Source organism: Aricia agestis, chromosome 3 (genome assembly GCF_905147365.1).
Source record: "Aricia agestis chromosome 3, ilAriAges1.1, whole genome shotgun sequence".
NCBI classification, from domain to species: Eukaryota; Metazoa; Arthropoda; class Insecta; order Lepidoptera; family Lycaenidae; genus Aricia; species Aricia agestis.
Window position 1 is genome coordinate 4,283,585 of NC_056408.1, and position 19,170 is coordinate 4,302,754.

Below are 19,170 nucleotides of genomic sequence, written 5' to 3' on the forward strand. Positions count from 1 at the left end.
ACCTTCGGTTCGCACTCCTAGAGAGTGCAGGTTCGAACCCGGGTGGAGGCGTGTACCTATGAGACATTTTCTGATCTCAAGTACATAATACGGACGCTCGTACGGTGAAGGAAAACATCGTGAGGAAACCCGCACATAATTGGTCCCAGACGTATTGACTAATTCTTTCCTCTGGACTAGGCCGACTATGATGCGAGAATGCCGTATGCGCTTGGGCAACCATACGGACATTTAAAAATCTTGTCCCAGGCACTACAATATTTGAGGAGTGGTTACTTCGCTCTGAAAAATACTGTATAAATCATCCACAACGGATGTAAAGGCCTAGTTTTTATTATGGTTAGGTGGAGGCACCTTTGAAGGTTATCGACCATGTAGCATACGGCTAGGAATGGAAGGTACAAATGGGTCTAAAAAAACAAAACGAAAAAAACAGGTCTAAAAAAATGGGTCAAAAATAAAAAAACACAAAGTTGTCGATATTTTATTCACCACTAGGTGGAGCTATGAATTCGCAGGGTCTTTCGTATGAATTGTCTATCCTACTGCCTATAAAGGTATTCCTGATCCACCACCAATATTGACCTTCTTAATAACCCAAATATTACGAACTCGAGCGTAATTTTGTTAGTTTTACTAGTAAGACTTTTAGACTCTCACAAGCGCATAGGTAGCAACTTAGCAAGTAGAAACCTATCCGCCAAAGCAGATACATTAAGACCTCAATAGACAATGGACAAACAAGCTACTAACTAGTCAAAATGATAGTAGTGGTCCATAAACTTGAATTGAACATTTGATAGAATTGCTGTCTTAAACGAGGTACAAGATGCGGGATTAAGAGCCACACCAATGAGGGTTTTAAATACTTAATTTGCCATCAGGTGGATGATAAAATCTTTCATGTCAATTGTCGTGTCAAACAAACATAATATTACAGTTATATCGTCATATATAGGTAACAGCTTTATCGTGATATATATTAAAACTTATTGATATACTCCACCTTTTGGAAAATTAAATCTAAAACCCTCATTCAGTAATGTTCTCGGACTTCTCGGCAATCTACGTTTTTTAGGGTTCCGTACCCAAAGAATAAAAACGGGACCCTAATACTAAGACTTATTTTCTATCCGTCAGTCTGAATTCAAGAATAAACCATCCTTTTTTTAAATAAAATTTTAGATATTATGTCAACGTTCCGCCGCGAAAAAAGCTGCGAACAGCTACATAAAGCACATTTTTAAGGTCAGCCCTTACCTACTTTCTCTGAAAACGTTAAAACCATGTAAGACCAATAACAATTTACAAGCGGCTGCGGGTATCAGAGCGCCACTAATTATAACGTCTAATTGCGATTTCACTCACAATTACAACGCATGGAAACTGTATTAGTACCGGTATGAGATGGTGGTGCGTACTCGGAAATATTTCGATTAATCTAGTTATGTACATCTTATAGATATAATAAGCTCGGTCAACTAGCTATAATTGAAGGTTTATCAAGCTAACTTCACCTATAAAATATAATACTATGTAAAGTTGTAGAGAATACGATAGCTTCAAAGCCACGAATAATAAAAACTAAGGAAACGTAAAAGAGTAAGAGCCCGTGAGGGCCAGTACTTCCTTCGTTTCGTAAAGCTGAAAGTTTACCTGCTTGTAACCTTTACAGAGGTAAGAACGACTTTAGGAGGTATCCAGTTCTGAAGGTCTGGTACCTGACCTTCGAGAAAGAGTAAAGCTCAATTTCATAGCTTATATTCTTCGCGGTAAGTGGAGGAATCTCGTCTTTTAGTGCCGGACATTTTTGACAGTTGCTTCAAACTGCTAGACACCCTCAAAGTCTAATACTTTAAGAAAGTTTAAGGGTGGGACTTTTATTCGTAGCTCCAAAGGTTAATTCTAATTAACCTTTTTTTTGGTTTTCCACTATTTTATACTCAAAAGAATACAACCTAACCTCAATATAACAAACCTCAGTTCAGTGAATTTCTTGATATAACGAATATTTTCTTATTCCCCTCCGATTTGCTATACACTACTACAAATCCTTCTATACAAAAAAACAAAACCTTCTTTTTTACCCTCAACCCCAGTCTACACAAAAGAGGAGACATTTTAGTGGTAGCAGTGGGATCTATACAACATCTCACCTTTAGACGATACGATGCCCTCAAAAGGATGTGAGAAGGTGAGGTGGACGTCCATGTGGTCCTTCCCGCACATCACCTCCAGGGACTGTATCACCGGCATGCCCTCCGGCCGCTCCGTCGGCCATAGCTCGCCGGCCCGCGTCTGTAACAATCATCATCATAATCATCATCAGTATCAAGGTTTTTGGGATGCATGAAAGGACTTACTAACGTAAAGACCAGAGATAGCGGCGTTTGTCGCTGTCACAACCTGAGTGGGAACCTTTTCCTAATTTTTTGGCATGGCATTACCATTAATTGAATAATATTTTATATTTAGTTTTTAAATTTATTTTGTTAGTGTTTTTGTGTGTTTTTATTTAGTTACCTACTGAGTTGTTCCTTTATTATTTTTTTTATATGGTTGTGTTATGAACAAAGTTTGATTTATTTGATATTTATTAAAGCGATTAACGCGATCCACAACAAATTCTATTGCGACTTTTAGTCACAAATCACAAGTGCTTGTCTTTAAGAAATGAAAAATGAAAATTACACTGAACACTCATTTATTTTCTTAAGAGTTTTATTCACATATATTATCTGCTAAATCTTATCAACATTTAGCAGATATTTGAATGAAACTATTCACCTAAAAATTAACTTGGAAAAGTTTTGTTGTTATCGTCGTGTAAATACTTCAATAAATAATCGTAAAGACAGATAAGCAAATAATTTAATAACCGAATGCTCATTATTTTCATTTATATTGATGTCTATACTATAATTATTTGTAATAATAAGCTTACATTTTCATTGTGTAAGTATGTAAAATTTAAATTAATTGTTTGACAATTATTACTGAGCGCGTTGATGTCTTTTGCTTGACGATTTCTGTTTCTTATTTCTTCGTTCTGTGTTGTTTCCATTATCTTTAAGTTAATAACCCACGCCTACGTTTGATTACAGTTAGGCAATTTCTGATAAAGATTAGAAGAATTACATACAATTTGTCTTAAAAAACCTACAGCAAACTTTAATGAATACGATTTATAAAGTTTGATTAAAAAGTATAATTTCCATCAATGTTTTTGAAAAGTGTTTTCCAATCTTCTTCGTTACGAGCACATTGTGTAATCAACTGTGCGTGCTTTTATGTTCAAGAACGATTAAAATTTTGTGACAAATTTTTTCTTATAAAATTGTTGAGAAATTTATGAACTTTTATTGAAATATTTTTATCCGCAACCAATGTGAGAACAAAGTCCAAGCCACAAGTTGAAAAACTCGACCTATTTAGATCCCTTACACTCACGACACAGTTTCCGAGAATATCGTGTTTGCTAACATAATAACGTGATTGTTTCCCCGCACTTACGAAATTGGATGATTGGACCAAATAAGGCACTAAGTATACACCTCCACGTAAAATGTATGTTTTTTGGCTTTTACAAAAGGTTCCGATACTTTTTGGCTACAATTTAGGTGAATGGTTATTGACAGCTAACAAGAACTTTTTACTAATTTTGGTAGCAACAGTCTTCATAATTTTCAGGGCATTCGATATGGGAAAAAAGTTTAAATCGGCCATTAATCTTTATTAGCTCTTTACTTAAACATTATTTTTTAAGCTAACTCTTTAAAATTTATACGAAGGAGAGCCATGCTTCGGCACGAATGGGCCGGCTCGACCGGATAAATACCACGTTCTCACAGAAAACCGGCGTGAAACAGCGCTTGCGCTGTGTTTCGCCGAGTGAGTGAGTTTACCGGAGGCCCAATCCCCTAACCCCTACCCTATTCCCTTCCCTACCCTCAACTATTCCTTTCCCTTCCCTACCCTCCCATATTACCCTATTCCCTCTTAAAAGGTCGGCAACGCACTTGCAGCTCTTCTGATGCTGCGAGTGTCCATGGGCGATGGAAGTTGCTTTCCATCAGGTGACCCGTTTGCTCGTTTGCCCCCTTATTTCATTAAAAAAAAAATTGAACTTAGTATGTGATTCCATAGGAGCAAGTTTCTCTATTAAATTGCGGAGCGTTCGGCACGGTAAAACGCATTGTAAGTTGTAACTCCGTTGTAGCGACGTGCGACAAAATATGACAATAATATTAATAGCTCCCACACCGGTTTTGGTGACGGTGGCCGGTTTTATTGAAACCAGGCAGCTACGCAGGAGTAATTTTACAGTGCCCAAGTGTGTGTGCAGTACACAAGAGCACTCTCTATTCCATTACTCTCTTAACCCAGTGGGATGGAAGATCAACACGACCGGCGAGAGATCAGGCGCAGGACCGAATTTTTACATGCCCATCCGACGCATGGATCATCTAACTTGTCAGACAATCAGGTGATCAGCCTGCATTGTCCTAACCAAACTTGGAAGTAACATGTTTCCAACGCGGGAATCGAACCCACGACCTCCCGAGTCAAGAACCGCGCTCTATACCACTAGACCACGGAGGCGTGTTATGACAATATAACAGTCTAGTGCAGGCGGTGCGACAGCACAACGCATTCAGAATCTCACAACATCTCATGGCGTCCAACGACGCAACTCATCAAAATGGTATAATATCATAAAATGTGTATCAAAAACATCAGAGCCTCGCCGCTGTTGAGAGTAGTGAGGTTACCGCAACATGCCTCACTTTAAGAGGAGTCCACACCGCCCTTTTTTCCATACAAACGTTGTCCCCTGTTTCCTCCCTGGATAATGCTAGTAGAGTTATAATTTTTTTCCTGAATATCTACGGCCACTAATACAATGTCCCTATGTTTTTTTTTTCATAATTTAATTATTAAATAAGATATGAACGTTCAAAAACCCAAAAAAATGGCCAGATTTTCCGCTGTGTTCAAACGTCCAGAAAACAGATTTGGCTAGATTATACAAAAAAAAGCAAAACATAGGAACACAGCTCAATCCTTTTTTTAATCTTTAATGAAAAAACTACTTAAATCGGTTAAGTTTTGGAGAAGGAATTAGGGGACAACGAATCGTTGATTTTCTGGATTTTCTGCAGTTGTCTCTATCGCGTTCTGCGGTATAGGCTTGAGGTAAGGGAGACAGCTATAGATATTACACGTACTTTTTTTTCATTTCTCTAGCCCCTGGTGTATCCTCTTAGGGGGTGACTAACACTAAAGTGTCGATTTTATAATTCATTTTTATACTTGAAAATAAGCCCCGAATTGTTTCATTTTCTAAAATTAGATACTACATTATATTTCCGAGAATTCGATCTGAGCAAAAACACGATATCGTAAAATTTTCTCGATAGAAAAAAATCACAAAGATGCATCTAATTTTCACGAATTTTTCATTTATTGCCATAACCGTGCATTGAACTAAGTTAATATTTTAACATATTGTATAAAATTCTATCATTGAGAGATTGACCTAGCGGATTTTTGAAATGTTGTATATTTATCGAGTTATTAAGAAAAAACTAATTTGGCGATGAATCCGCGTCGTTTTTTTTTCACCTGGCATAATATGAAAGACGGGCGGGCGTGAGTGTGAAGAGAGAAGGACGATGTTTGATTTTTGGGGTTAGTCGCCCTCTTATCGCATTGTATATTGTCCAATTTGAGTTGCGGCGATCTATTTGGCATATTTTGATTAAATATCAAATGAAGCACTGACTTTGAGGTACCGCACCGCAACGGAGCAATAGACCGCACTTAAACGGCGCGATGTGGCCTCTTAAGTGTTTATAGGTTTCCCGATGAAGGCGGTTTATGGGGACATTGATGGAGCCGTGATCGATCAGATGTAGTCCGGGAGCCGTCGGCAATGATGACAGCCGTTAAAGTCGATTAGCTGCTGATTTATTTCCTGACTAGTTGTCGACAGGTGATTTTGATATAGTCCAGGAGATGTATATCCAGTAAGTACAATATATGTACTTCAAAATTATATGAGAATGATCCTTATGGCGTTGGCGTTATGATCTTGTTAGAGGAAAAATAAATCGTACCGATATAAAATTTGTAATCTATCTCAATTGCGATTGCCATGGCAGTGACGTTTTAAATTTTTTCTCTGTACATTGAAGAACACTATATTTACTTCTAACAATATAAGTTATACGGAATAATTTATTCTTTGCTAGAAGATTTTCGTAATTTCGTATACGCAAAAAATAAGAAGCATAATATAATTATACTTTTCCAGTATTGTGTCCAGTATTTTCCTTAATTTTTATTATTTAGATAGAACTAAGGATGAACATAAAAACATGTATTGTTATAACTTTCCCAAACAGTAAATGTTTCTTTATATTTAGGCAGTATATAAGTTTTCATAAAGCTTCTCTTAAACCATTAATCAATAACCAATAACATTTTACACGACGCAGTAAAGATTGAATCAATGCTTTATCATTTCCAATACATAATCGAACTTTTGGAATATTGTTTTACTTAACGGTCGGTTAAGAGAAATTGTATTGCACAATATTATCTAAAATTGATCTGTCTGCGAGAGGCAATTTGATGAATCGTACGCATGCTTTCCACGAAAGAGCGTACTGCGTTCCCACGACCGGAGAATTCGACAAGGACGCACATACGCATTCTCATGAGGCGGAAAGAGATGACAGATTGCAATTTACATTTTTGTGCGCCAAAAAACAATGTTACTTTTTTATGGGGAAGTTGATAAAAAACCTTTGATGGCAGCCGATGACTGATGCGTCGGTAGTAGCCCAAATTGCTAACTTTTTAGTAGATACTCGCTTCATCAGGCTGAAGAAAGTGATAATATTAAGTGAAGATGATGAATGAAAATTAAGAAACAAAGAGTGAAGACTTTTATCTTTTTGCGTTCTATATCTTTTTGTAGAAGATATTATAAAGATTATAACTAAAGTGTGCCACCAAACACATTGTTAGAATAGGTTAGTACCTAACCTCCTAATCTATCTAACCTTACTTAATATTTAAGCAAGGAATAAGGATATAATGTAACATCATGTTTTCATTCGCGCGTATGCGAAATTTCAAAATATTTTATGAACGTCATGATTCTTGTCATCATTATTAACTATACTTAAAAGTAAACTATACCTTAATTTACATGCGTTAAAGCCGCCAATAAGGATAAATGCGGACACAGTAGGATATATTACTGCAAAGCTTTCATACTAGAAGACAGCACCAGGCACCACTGCACCAGCATAGACAGTAAACCGAAAGATTTGTTCGACACTAAACTTGACAACGCTTCTGTCAATTATTAATAATAGTCAATACTCCGATATAACGTGAGCAACATGTCGGATTTTGGTCGGATTAATTACGGTATGTGCTTATAGTGCCCTCTACCGATCTTTGCGTAATATTCTCAATTCTTTCGCCCATGCGCTATTTGCCATCCGGATACGAATAACTTAAATTTTCCACATTCATGGCAATAACTTAATCCAGCATTAGTGAAAGTGACACCCGTTATCAAACCGATTCATGGCCAGAAATTAATTGGATATAATCAGTTATACTAAGCTGATAGGCTCTCAGTTTTGTATAAATTATACCTGACACTAACGGCTTAGTACTTTAATATACCTGTGTCCGACACGGCTGGAAATTAGACTTGGAATTTGCGGTATTTAAATAATACTAGCTATTTGACCGAGCTTTGCTCGGTATTCGATAAAACACGAATAAAATTACATTTTCTAAAAATGATTCCTAGCTAGATCGATTTATCACCCCCGTAACCCCCTATATACTAAATTTCATGAAAATCTTTGGAGCCGATTCCGAGATTCCAATTACATATTTATAATATACAAGAATTGCTCGTTTAAAGATATAAGATTACTCATAGTACGTCAAGTAATACTTTGATCTTGGTATTGGTATTCTATGGCGATTTTTGGTGATAAAAAATATCCACAGCCGAACATTATATTATAACCTCCTTTTTGGAAGTCGGTTAAAAAGACTATATACCTATATGATATGTTGCTAGAAATTAGGTTGTGCTGAAACTCGTTAATGTAGAAATTCGCGATTACACGTATTTGGTCCATCTTTGGCACTCAAAGTATTTCCATACATTTTATCCGTGTCGGTTTAATAGTTGACAAGATAACAGACAGACAATAATAATCTACAATGTATTTACAATTAATAAATTATAAAGGCATTTTGAACAAAACCTAAAGCCAATTCTGGTTTTTTAGCCGACTTCCAAAAACGAGGTAGTTATACGTTCTGCTGTGGATATTTTTTTTACATGCACTGTATCAGACATTATATCACTTATGAAACACCGAGAAAGCATCGATTGGGGATAGTTTCTAGAGCAATAATGATATGCAACAATTTCTAGCCAGCACGCGAGCCACGCATACAGTAACACCACAGTTTTGTGATAATTCGACAGCTTTGCGACAGCAAACGAGGCGTGAAAATGTCATGCTCTTTCTTGAGCACAAATTTCTTATTGCTAAATGCTAATGGATTGCTTGTTTATGCTCATTTCACATCCAATTTAATCCAATTATATAAAATAACAGGTGATATTTATACTTATATTTTTAATGTCTATCAGTTTCTTCTCGCTGAAGAGGAAACGCTAACACTATTTTTCCATAAAAACATATTCCTCAATTTACTCCCTGGACAATGCGTCTAGACAAAATATTACTTTTTACAATATCTCTGGGATCTGTTAAATATACTCTACATTCGATTTTTTCTAAATTTAAATAAAAAAATATTAACCTTTAAAAATCGCAAAATATGAATGTCCCGTACCCCGGCATTCCACCAACCATAAAACTAATTTGAAAGATCTTATAAAATAAAAACGTAGTGGCATAGACTCACTCTTCCTGAAGATATTAAAAAAAATTAGATAGGCTCTCTTTTGAGGGAGAAATCAGTGGACTTCGTTACCTCGATTTACTGTATCTGTCTCTATCACAATTCACGTGATGGCAATAGCTTTTTCGTTTAAATTCTACTGCACCCGCGTTCCCTCTTAATCATCTCTGGTGGAGACGCAGCCTTAGGCTCCACTGATTTTGATTAATGTAAATGATTTTAGTCCTGGAAAAAGATATGGGATAGTTTTTGTCACGGAAAAATGTACGACTCGCAAACAAATAACTGTAAACTCAGGGCAACATCAGCTAGTCACTTATCATACACTAGATGACGCCCGCAACTCCGTTGCGCCAAAACTCGTTTATCTCGCGGGAACCGTACATTTTTCCGGGACAAAAAGTATCCTATGTCCTTTTTCGGGACTCAAAGTTTCTCCATGCCAAATTTCAGCAAAATCGGTTCAGCAGTTTGAGCGTGAAGAGGTAACAGACAGACACACTTTCGCATTGATAATATTAGTATGGATTTTCGTCTTTTCGATATGACGCTCGCAACTCCATTGCGCCAAAATTCATTTATCTCGCGAGAACCGTACATTTTCCAGGATAAAAGTATCATAATAATACATTGTTCTTTCCCGGGACTCAAGGTATTTCCATACCTCAAAAAAACAGCTTAGCAGTTTGAGCGTATGCATTTCGCTTGCAGATCGAATGCAACATTGCTAAATGTCCTGTAGAATAGCTCTGAACAGTCCACTTGTACACGCGTGCCGTGTAATGGACGTAGTTTAGAAAATACACAGCAATCACGAAACTGCTTATATTATGGCCAGTTATTACTGTATGGGGTACAGTTTCTACTTTCTTTTGAGAATTATACGAATAACGTACGTCCTTGTATATTTAGGTCAGGGACAACCTTGTTATATCCATACTAATATTATAAATGTGTCTATCTGTCTGTCTGAATACCTCTTCACGACCAAACCGTTGAACCAATTTTGCTGAAATTTAGTATGGAGATACTTTGAGACCCGAAAAAGGACATAGGCTAGTTTTATCCCGGAAAAATTTACGATTCTCGTACCATAAACGACTTTTGGTGCAACGTCATCTAGTCTAGTAATAAGAATAATACTAGAGTGTATTATTCTTATTACTAGACTCATAAAATTTATAGGTGTATGCAGTTAGCAGATTAAACTTATTTGATTGTATTTTAAGCAAATAATAATTAAATATTTATGCGATAATCGACCGCTTAACAAAGCAGTTAGCCTAAACGGTTTAACTTAAGGGGCTAATTAGTGTTTACTTAACAGTATACTAGATTAATTAGGCATTTAATTAAATGCCGGTAAGTAATAAACTATAAGTTGAATTGCCTATTGAACTCACCATTTGCATTGAGGGTCAACATCAAAAGACATTAATTGAAATGTCGTTGATACCTACATGTATTTTTATACAATAAGAGAGCAAAAGAGCCAACGGGTCACCTGATGGAAAGTAACTATCGCCACCCATGGACACTCGCAACATTAGAAGAACTGCAGGTGCGTTGCCGGCTTAGTAAGAGGTTACGCTTCTTGAAGGTTTACAGGTTAGGTTTGTCTGGGAATACTGCTGGCGACAGTTCGTTGATGTGTTTTAAAGACCTAAGAAACCTCGCACTGAGGAGTGAGGGTGCTTAGTCTAAGGGCCTTGTTACACCAAGTGGAGTGGCGAGTCAGCGGGAAGACAGTGCTCTCGGCCAATAAAATGAAAGCACTGTTTCGACACTGTCTCGCCACTCTACTCGGTAGGTGTAATCAAGCCATAATTCTAGTCCTTTTCCTTACTAATCCATAATCCATCCATAATTCTATAATATATCAATCCATAATTCTAGTCCTTTTCCTTACTAATCCATAATCCATCCATAATTCTATAATAATATTATAAATACGAAACTGTGTCTGTCTGTCTGTCTGTTACCTCTTCACGTCCAAACCACTGAACCGATTTTGCTGAAATTTGGCATGAAGATACCTTGAGAACCGGGAAAGGACATAGGATACTTTTTATCCCGAAAAATGTACGGTTCCGGCGCGATAAACGATTTTTGGCGCAACGGAGTTTCGGGCGTCATCTAGTACCTACTATAAACGCGAAATTGTATCTGTCTGTCTGTTGCCTCTTTATGCTTAAGCGGCTGAACAAAATATGGAATTTAGTGTTGAGATTTTTTAAGAGATGGGTAAGAGAAGAAGTTTTTACAACGGACTTTACGGTTAACGCGTGATAATCAAATTGAGTTGCGACGGAGTTCTCTAGTATTATTATTAATAATTTTATGTTTTAGTTTATTTTTAATACTACCTATAATCATTTTGACGGAATGAGGATTATATCTTTTATCTATATGACACATTGTAGGGTTCCCAGGAAAGCAGAGAGAATCCCTAATTTATTTAAAAACCAATATAACTAAAGTATATACCAGAGACTCCCAATAAATCGAACATTATGATTTGACAGTAATAATAATACTTCTATTGTTCGTGGATAAGATATTTAATAAGTCGTAAAACATGACAGATTTACAATTACTACTCTTGTCCCATCCCGGATGATGAAGCGACTGACGACGTAGTAATATTATACGCACAAATTACGAGGACCATCAAATCACTCATTCACGTACTATACTTATATTATCGAGTGAAAACAGCAGAATATCGATAGAATCATTAATTTGCTTCGAAATAACCTTATGAACTCTCACTATTAAGTACAAGAACGGGATATGAAATCCGCGAGATCGTTGTAATTTGATTTCTATTGGTAATAAAATAGGTTTTGTACTGCAATGGAGGGTGGTTAGGATTACGTTTAATCCGCCTGATATCGACCGTTTAGTATGTAGTTTGATGGTTATTTAGTAATTTTATGGGTTCCGTAATCGCCAATAGCTAATATTATAAATTACGCGAAAGTGTGTCTGTCTGTCTATTATAACTTCGCGCTTAAACCGATGAACCCATTTTGATGAGGTATACAAATACTTTGAGTTCCAGGAAATGACATAGGATATAGCTTATCTCGACAAAATGTACGGTTCCCACGTGACAAACGAATTTTGGCGCAACGGAGTTGCGGGCGTCATCTAGTAACTAAGGGTCAATTCAGACAGCAACGCGACGCGTAGATGCATTTCAAAATTTGTATGGATTTGACAGATTCGCAAGACGTCTCACGCGATTGAAATCTGTCAATTCAGTACAAATTTAGAAATAGGAATAGCTCACATTAGACATTAGAGACATATATTTAATGTCAATTGTTAGCTATTCCTATCTCTAGTAGGGCAAAACCAGATATAGATCAAATATTGGGAACGGCCGTTAGTGTTCCTTACTTCCATAGGCGGTGTTCACTCAAAGATTTCTATCCGTATTGGCTAATTTGCTCATTAAGAGTGCGGATCAGTTTTTGTATAATAGCCGGCGCGGCGTAAGCCGAGTGTGTGTATAATTATACCTCATTTACGGTCATTATATACTGCAAACTGAAACACCGTTACATACAGATCTAATTTGGAGCTTCACAATAATTGCGTGACGAACAAAACACATAAAAACTTCTTGGTAGTAGAAATCACAAATTACTATATTTTACTAAGGCATTGATGGTAAACATTATGTGTCTTGTAATTGTAAAAAATATAATATACATAAAATATAATGGTTACTTTAGTTTATAATTTTAGGTGTACATTTTTCGTATCGTTTTAAATAAAACCTTAGATTAAGTTTACGTTTTGACATCATTTTACCTTCAAGAAACAAAACCAACACAATATCATAAATTATATAAACTAACAGCTGCAGTCAGAGACGAATATCAAAAAAATTACTAAAATAAATGTAGATTTTAACACAAGCCCTTCACATCGTCTGTCAAACATTGAAGTTTTTTTTTCTATGGACGCTTCACACCACGTCAGTCTGGCCCCGTGCTAAGTACCTGAAGGACTTGTGTTACGGGTACCAGAGAACGGAAATATATATATATATATATATATATATTACTTTTATACTATACATACAGGGTGTAACAAAAATAAGTGATAATACTTCAGGGTGTGTACGTGTTCCTTGTAGAGAGTTCACTGTGAAAGTAGCAGCGCTGAAAGACCAAAAAAATTTTTCCCTTTTATATGGGGAAACTCGTGACGCTCGGGCCCTTACCCATACAAAAGTGAAAAAAAAATTTCGTCTTTCAGAGCTGCTACTTTCACAGGGAACTCTCTACAAGGAACACGTACACACCCTAAAGTATTATAACTTATTTTTGTTACACACTGTATATTTAAAATTTTTATTATATCATACACATATTTAATACACATCCAGACCCAGGAACATTGAAAACTTTTTGTTCCGTCGGCGGGATTCGAACCCGCGACCCCCGGCTATGTGGTATCTGAGTGCGGCCATTAGAACTATTAATAATTTATATTAAAATAGACTATGCTAATAAAACACGTTTAAAAATTCATATCACCCAGAATTCGCCAATAGCTTGTTAATAATGTAAATACGCACTTTCGACTTTCCTTTCGATGTTAGTCATAACTTTTAGCGACAAACCAACAAAATGTAGGCGTGTGATGTGCGTCATAGGATCTAGCGTTAGTATGTAAATTATCCTTCGAATATGAGGAAAGTCGTAACAAAGGTATATTATACAGAATGTAACAAAACTAAGTGATAATGCTTTAGGGTGTGTAATTGTGTATGTGTTCATTATAAAGTTTACTGTGGAAATAGCGCGCTGAAAAAGCAATTTAGTTTTGTGCATAGGGTGCATACAGACAGACAAACTTCGCATTTATCGCACTTTACATTATGTCGCATACTTATATTAGAAAATGTAATTTTAAGCCCAAATTTTTATATTAAGAAAAATAATTGTATGTTAGTATGGACTTAAAAACGTATTTTGCACAATATAACAACATAAATTTGCGCAAATATCACATAATTACACATTATAATCAATCAATTCACACTTTCTCATTAAATTAATGATATGAACGGTGAAAGTGAATCAGACAATGAACGGAGAACACAATTGGTGAATGAATTGAACATAAATGATGATGTGTTAATCGAATGCTTAATTGAAATGTTATTGAGGTAAGAAGGCTATGATGGAACGATCTTAGCCTGAGTAGAGATTAAAAACGAAACGCAAATTTAATCAACGGCGGTAAAAAATCATTTATAAAAAGATCCATTTTGTGAACAGACGTTCTAGATATACAATGTCTTGTTTTTGTCTGATACGTAAAACAAGTCTCTTGATAGATAATAACAATTGACAAGATATTGTATCATCATAAAAACGTCTGTATAGTGCGTATATAATATGTCAAAAACGTATATGCTTCGATTAAATTCAGATTTAATTCAAATTAAATATACGAGAAGAATACTAATATTGAAACATACTCGTATTGAGACTACACTACAACATCTACATAAAAACTCTCTTACACGTCGTATAATTTTAAGCATCTCATTATTTTCTTTTTACAATCGTGCACGCCCCTTTTGGGCGTGTCGGTTACTAAGTACTGCTCAAGCCTAGTCAATAGTATCTTTGTACGTTACAGCCTCAATTATGAGTCATAGTGTTGATGCCCTGACCACCTGTGGATTATTATTATTACATGATACCATAGATATAATATTTTCGGATTGATCAAAATGCATACTTAATTTTCATGATGAAATTTTCTTAGTTTCTCTTCACATCACACGCGGCTCGAGGGATGAGGTCTTTTATTTCGACATAGGCTTTGTTTTTATTTTTATTCGTAGCAGCCTGAAGTTTCAGTTTGCAATATAGTAACGATTCCCCCACCAGTTTCGGTGACGGTGGCGGGTTTCATAGAACCTGCCCAGCTCACGACTGGCGAGAGATTAGGCGCTGGGCCAAATTTTTACATACACATCCGGTGCATGGTTCATCTTACTTGTCAAATCAAGTGATCAGCCTGCATTGACCGAACCAAACTTGGTAATAATATTTTCTAACGCGGGAAGCCACCGAATTCCGAAATCTGAATCACGAAGGCAATTTTTAACGCACTTTTATAAAACCGTAAGTGTCTAAACACACTAGGGCGAAAATACGCGCCCGAAGATCGGCATGATTACCCCTGCAATGCGCTACTCATACGCTATAACGCGTGTAATTTCGGCATGGTCATACTCATCAGCAATTTAATACATTGCAGACGTAATCATGCCGAATTTCAGCCGCGTATTTTCAGCCTAGTGTGTTTAGACACTAACAGCTGCACCAGCTTCTTATTAGTCAAAACAATCACAAGCAAAGGAAAGAATGAGTTGTTAATTTTTACAACAAAAACTATGAAACATTTTCACAGTATAATTCAACATTTTATAATTGGCAAAGTACTCTCGTGTCTAATTAAAAATACTTCTTTCCCACAAAGCAACGAAGTATCAGATCTGTATAAACGGTGTTAATTGAAATGTTTTTCACATGTCATTGAAGTAACAATACTTTTTGACCTTTACTTCGAAAGTTATCTTCCAAACATGATTTAAATCATTGTCAGAAACTTACAAGTTTGAAGGCTTTTGTCGTGAAAATGTCAATTAAGTGCTAGATTTTTGTAAGCTTTAAGTTTAATAGCTTATTTCTTGGACAACAAAATTGTTATATCTATAATCTATATATTATATATCCATGTGCTAACAAAATATATCTTTAATTAGAGTATGTAATAGATCTCTAGTACCAACGACGCGTGGGAAGATGAGATAATCTTGAAGGTTTTATGTGTAATGTGTTATAAATAATTCTCGGATTCATTAAAATTGAACAAGAATTTTTTTTTTAATATACAAAACTCTGTGCAGTGTGCCTCTGCCCTCTACATCAGTACACTAAAGCTCCATAATTTTACACTTAATATGCTGAGTTAACCATTAAAAGCCGTTCACTAATCCAAACGGCATGTATGCAATCCAAAATGCTTGCTGTTCAGCATTTCAAATGAATCTTATAAACTTTGTAGTAAATCAAATAACTTTCTTCTTAAAGTATTGAACAATACAAGGAAAATGATGTGACGATGATATTCCAAAAGCTTTTATTTAAGGAGCTGCTTACAATCATGATAATTGGAAATATCGAAAGTCATCGTGACTTGCAACATTGTTGAATAAACGAAAATTTTGTTTGCCTTGGAAATTCCAGCGCAAGAACCAACAATACACTTTAAATAGTGCAAATAACGTGTTAAAAATTAAAATAATTAGTTAAACGATCTGGAATCATATTGTAAAACTTTAATTTTATAATAATATGTTAACTTAACATGGAAAAAATATAATATGATTTTTTTCTCAAGTTTCCATATATATTCTATCTTATATAATATTATAATATGATTATATAGAATTGAATATATAGAATAATAGATATATAGAATAATAATAATATTTTAGTAACTTTTATTTATTTTTTTTTTCGTTAAAAACATACTGCAGCGGCCCATTTTGGTACAAAAATATAGCACGTACTCAGAACTCATGTCGCCGTACTTTTCACTTGATTTACAGAAAATGTAACAAACCTGTTGCTCGGAATGTGTGTTCCCCCACTCGAATCTCGACTCTATCGGATGATTTTAAGGTTGTTTTTAGTGAACACATTTTCGGGGACAAAAAATGTAGTCCCGCACGTGGCATGATCATGTAATTTAGTAATTACTACTCTACATGTTTTTTGTCCGGCCGCGGAGTTAACAACACTAATACTGTGATTCGGCCGCCGAGATACTTGAACGTTAATGTTACATGGAACTATTAAGATTTTGGATTTCGCGCAGCCTTTCTTAATGTGGGCGCCCCCTTGTGGGCGCTGGAGATGGCGAGGGGCGGTGTGGGACCCAGAAAAAAATGGGGGCGTTGTGTAGATGCTTGGGGAATGGGGGGTGATTTATTTCATGATGCATTTTAAATTGATACTATGGGAGGGCGTTAAAGCATAATTTGTTCTAAAAGTGGAAGGTACTCGGTAGACAAAACAAGTTTGGGAACACAAACGGGTCACCTGATGGAAAGCAACTTCCGTCGCCCATGAACACTCGCAGCATCAGAAGACCTGCAGGTGCGTTGCCGGGCTTTTAAGAGAGAATAAGGTAATAGGGGAGGTTAGGGAAGGGAAGGGAATAGGGTAGGGGATTGGGCCTCCGGTAAACTCACTCACTCGGCGAAACATAGCGCAAGCGCTGTTTCACGCCGGTTTTCTGTGAGAGCCGGCCCATTCGTGCTGAAGCATGGCTCTCCCACGTCTGGTTTAGCGTTACTTTTAGAACCAGGGTATTATCTACTAGGATTTCATAATTTCGATGGAGAAATTAGAACTCAAAAGTATATAGGATTTAACAGAAAGCTAAGTCATAAGTGACATGATGATTGCGTTTGTTAAAAACACTTAATAATATTTGATTTCAGATTTCACTGTCAGAGTAAATTGTTACTTAATGCAATTTTTGTCCAAGTCAAGTTTTCAAAACTTGAGTCGTAGATGATCAGGGCCCGTTTTAGCACTACCAGCAGCGCCCTGGACGTGGACGCCAGGGTGCTGATAGTCCTAAAAAAAATTGCCTTTAGTGCCCCTTTTTAACCGGCGCCCTGGGCGGTCGCCCGGGCTAACGCCGCTACTGTAGGTGATCATTATAATTACATCATGTTATGCCTTTTGAGTTTTGGTATTGGCCGAGCATCTAGCACTTACCTAGATCTGTTCCATATAACTATTATTATATTCCATACTAATATTATAAATGCGGAAGTGTGTCTGTCTGTCTTTCCGTCTGTCTGTCTGTCTGTTTGTCTGTCTGTTACCTCTTCACGCCCTAACCGCTAAACCGATTTTGCTTAAATTTGGTATGGAGATACTTTGAATCCCGGAAAAGGACATAAGATACTTCAGTTTATCCCGGAAAAATTTACGGTTCCCGCGCGTTAAGCCATTGGCATTTGGCTTCATCGCCTTCATCTAATAACCACAAAATTTCTGAGAAAGTTATTCGTACCAATTCATGAATCATAATTTATTTATATACGGAATCCACTTTATTAATTTCGTATTAGAAGTCATAAATACATCGCTTGTCATACCTGTTTTAATTAAAAAGAAAGCCTACTATTTATTATTACGAATGGTTGTCCGTCTAGCCCATATTAATAAATAAGTCCAAATATAACTCTATATTTGCCTTATTCTATACTGTATCTGAAAAAGACGGAGGTACCTATTAAGATAAGTTTTGTTAAAAGAAATCCGCTTTCACCTTAAGAGGAGTCCACACCGCCCTTTTTTCCATACAAACGTTGTCCCCTGTTTCCTCCCTGGATAATGCTAGTAGAGTTATAATTTTTTTCCTGAATATCTACGGCCACTAATACAATGTCAAATGTGTGCCTTACGCTCTGGAGTTAAGGCTGAATTTGTTATGATCAATTTTGGTGACATTGGTGACCCTGACGTGGTAATGATGATGATGATGAATGTAATTTGCATAGTAGCATATGCTTTCAGTTCTTAAAATAGCGCCTAAACCCCCAAACTTGTATTTATAAGGAATCCGGAGTTCTCTTAGTATCTTCGGAACCATAGTATACCTCGGTGCAAAATCTTGCGTTTTGGTAGCATATGCTTAGGATGCTTCTTATAAAACCAAAATCACCACATATTTCCATATAAATTTTGAGGAGTTCCCTCGATTACTCATTGATCCCATCATCAGGTCACCACTTTTGTAAGCATGGTACCAAATTGGAGTTAAACCTAATACAACAAAACAAAAATTTTGAAAATCGGTTCACAAACGGCAGAGTAATCGTTGAACATACAAAAAAAATATAAATAAATATAAAAAAAAATCCACAGCCGAACATATAACCTCCTCGTTTTTTGGAAGTCAGTTAAAAAGTACTTAAATCGGTTAAGTTTTGGAGAAGGAATCAGGGGACAACGAATCGTTGATTTTCTGCAGTTGTCTCTATCGCGTTTTGCGGTATAGGCTTGAGGTAAGGGAGACAGCTATAGATATTACACGTACTTTTTTGTCATTTCTCTAGCCCATGGTGTATCC

At 36.2% G+C, this 19,170-nt stretch overlaps 1 protein-coding gene across 1 annotated transcript in view; it reads right to left on the reverse strand.

Annotated features, from left to right (window-relative positions):
• The window catches only part of LOC121740424, a 92,012-nt gene that overhangs the window by 16,250 nt on the left and 56,592 nt on the right, over positions 1-19,170 (reverse strand). Inside the window, exon 4 of the mRNA XM_042133113.1 lies at positions 2,157-2,298. Within this exon, the coding sequence (XP_041989047.1) occupies positions 2,157-2,298 (142 nt within the window). The remainder of the gene's footprint in view (positions 1-2,156; positions 2,299-19,170) is intronic.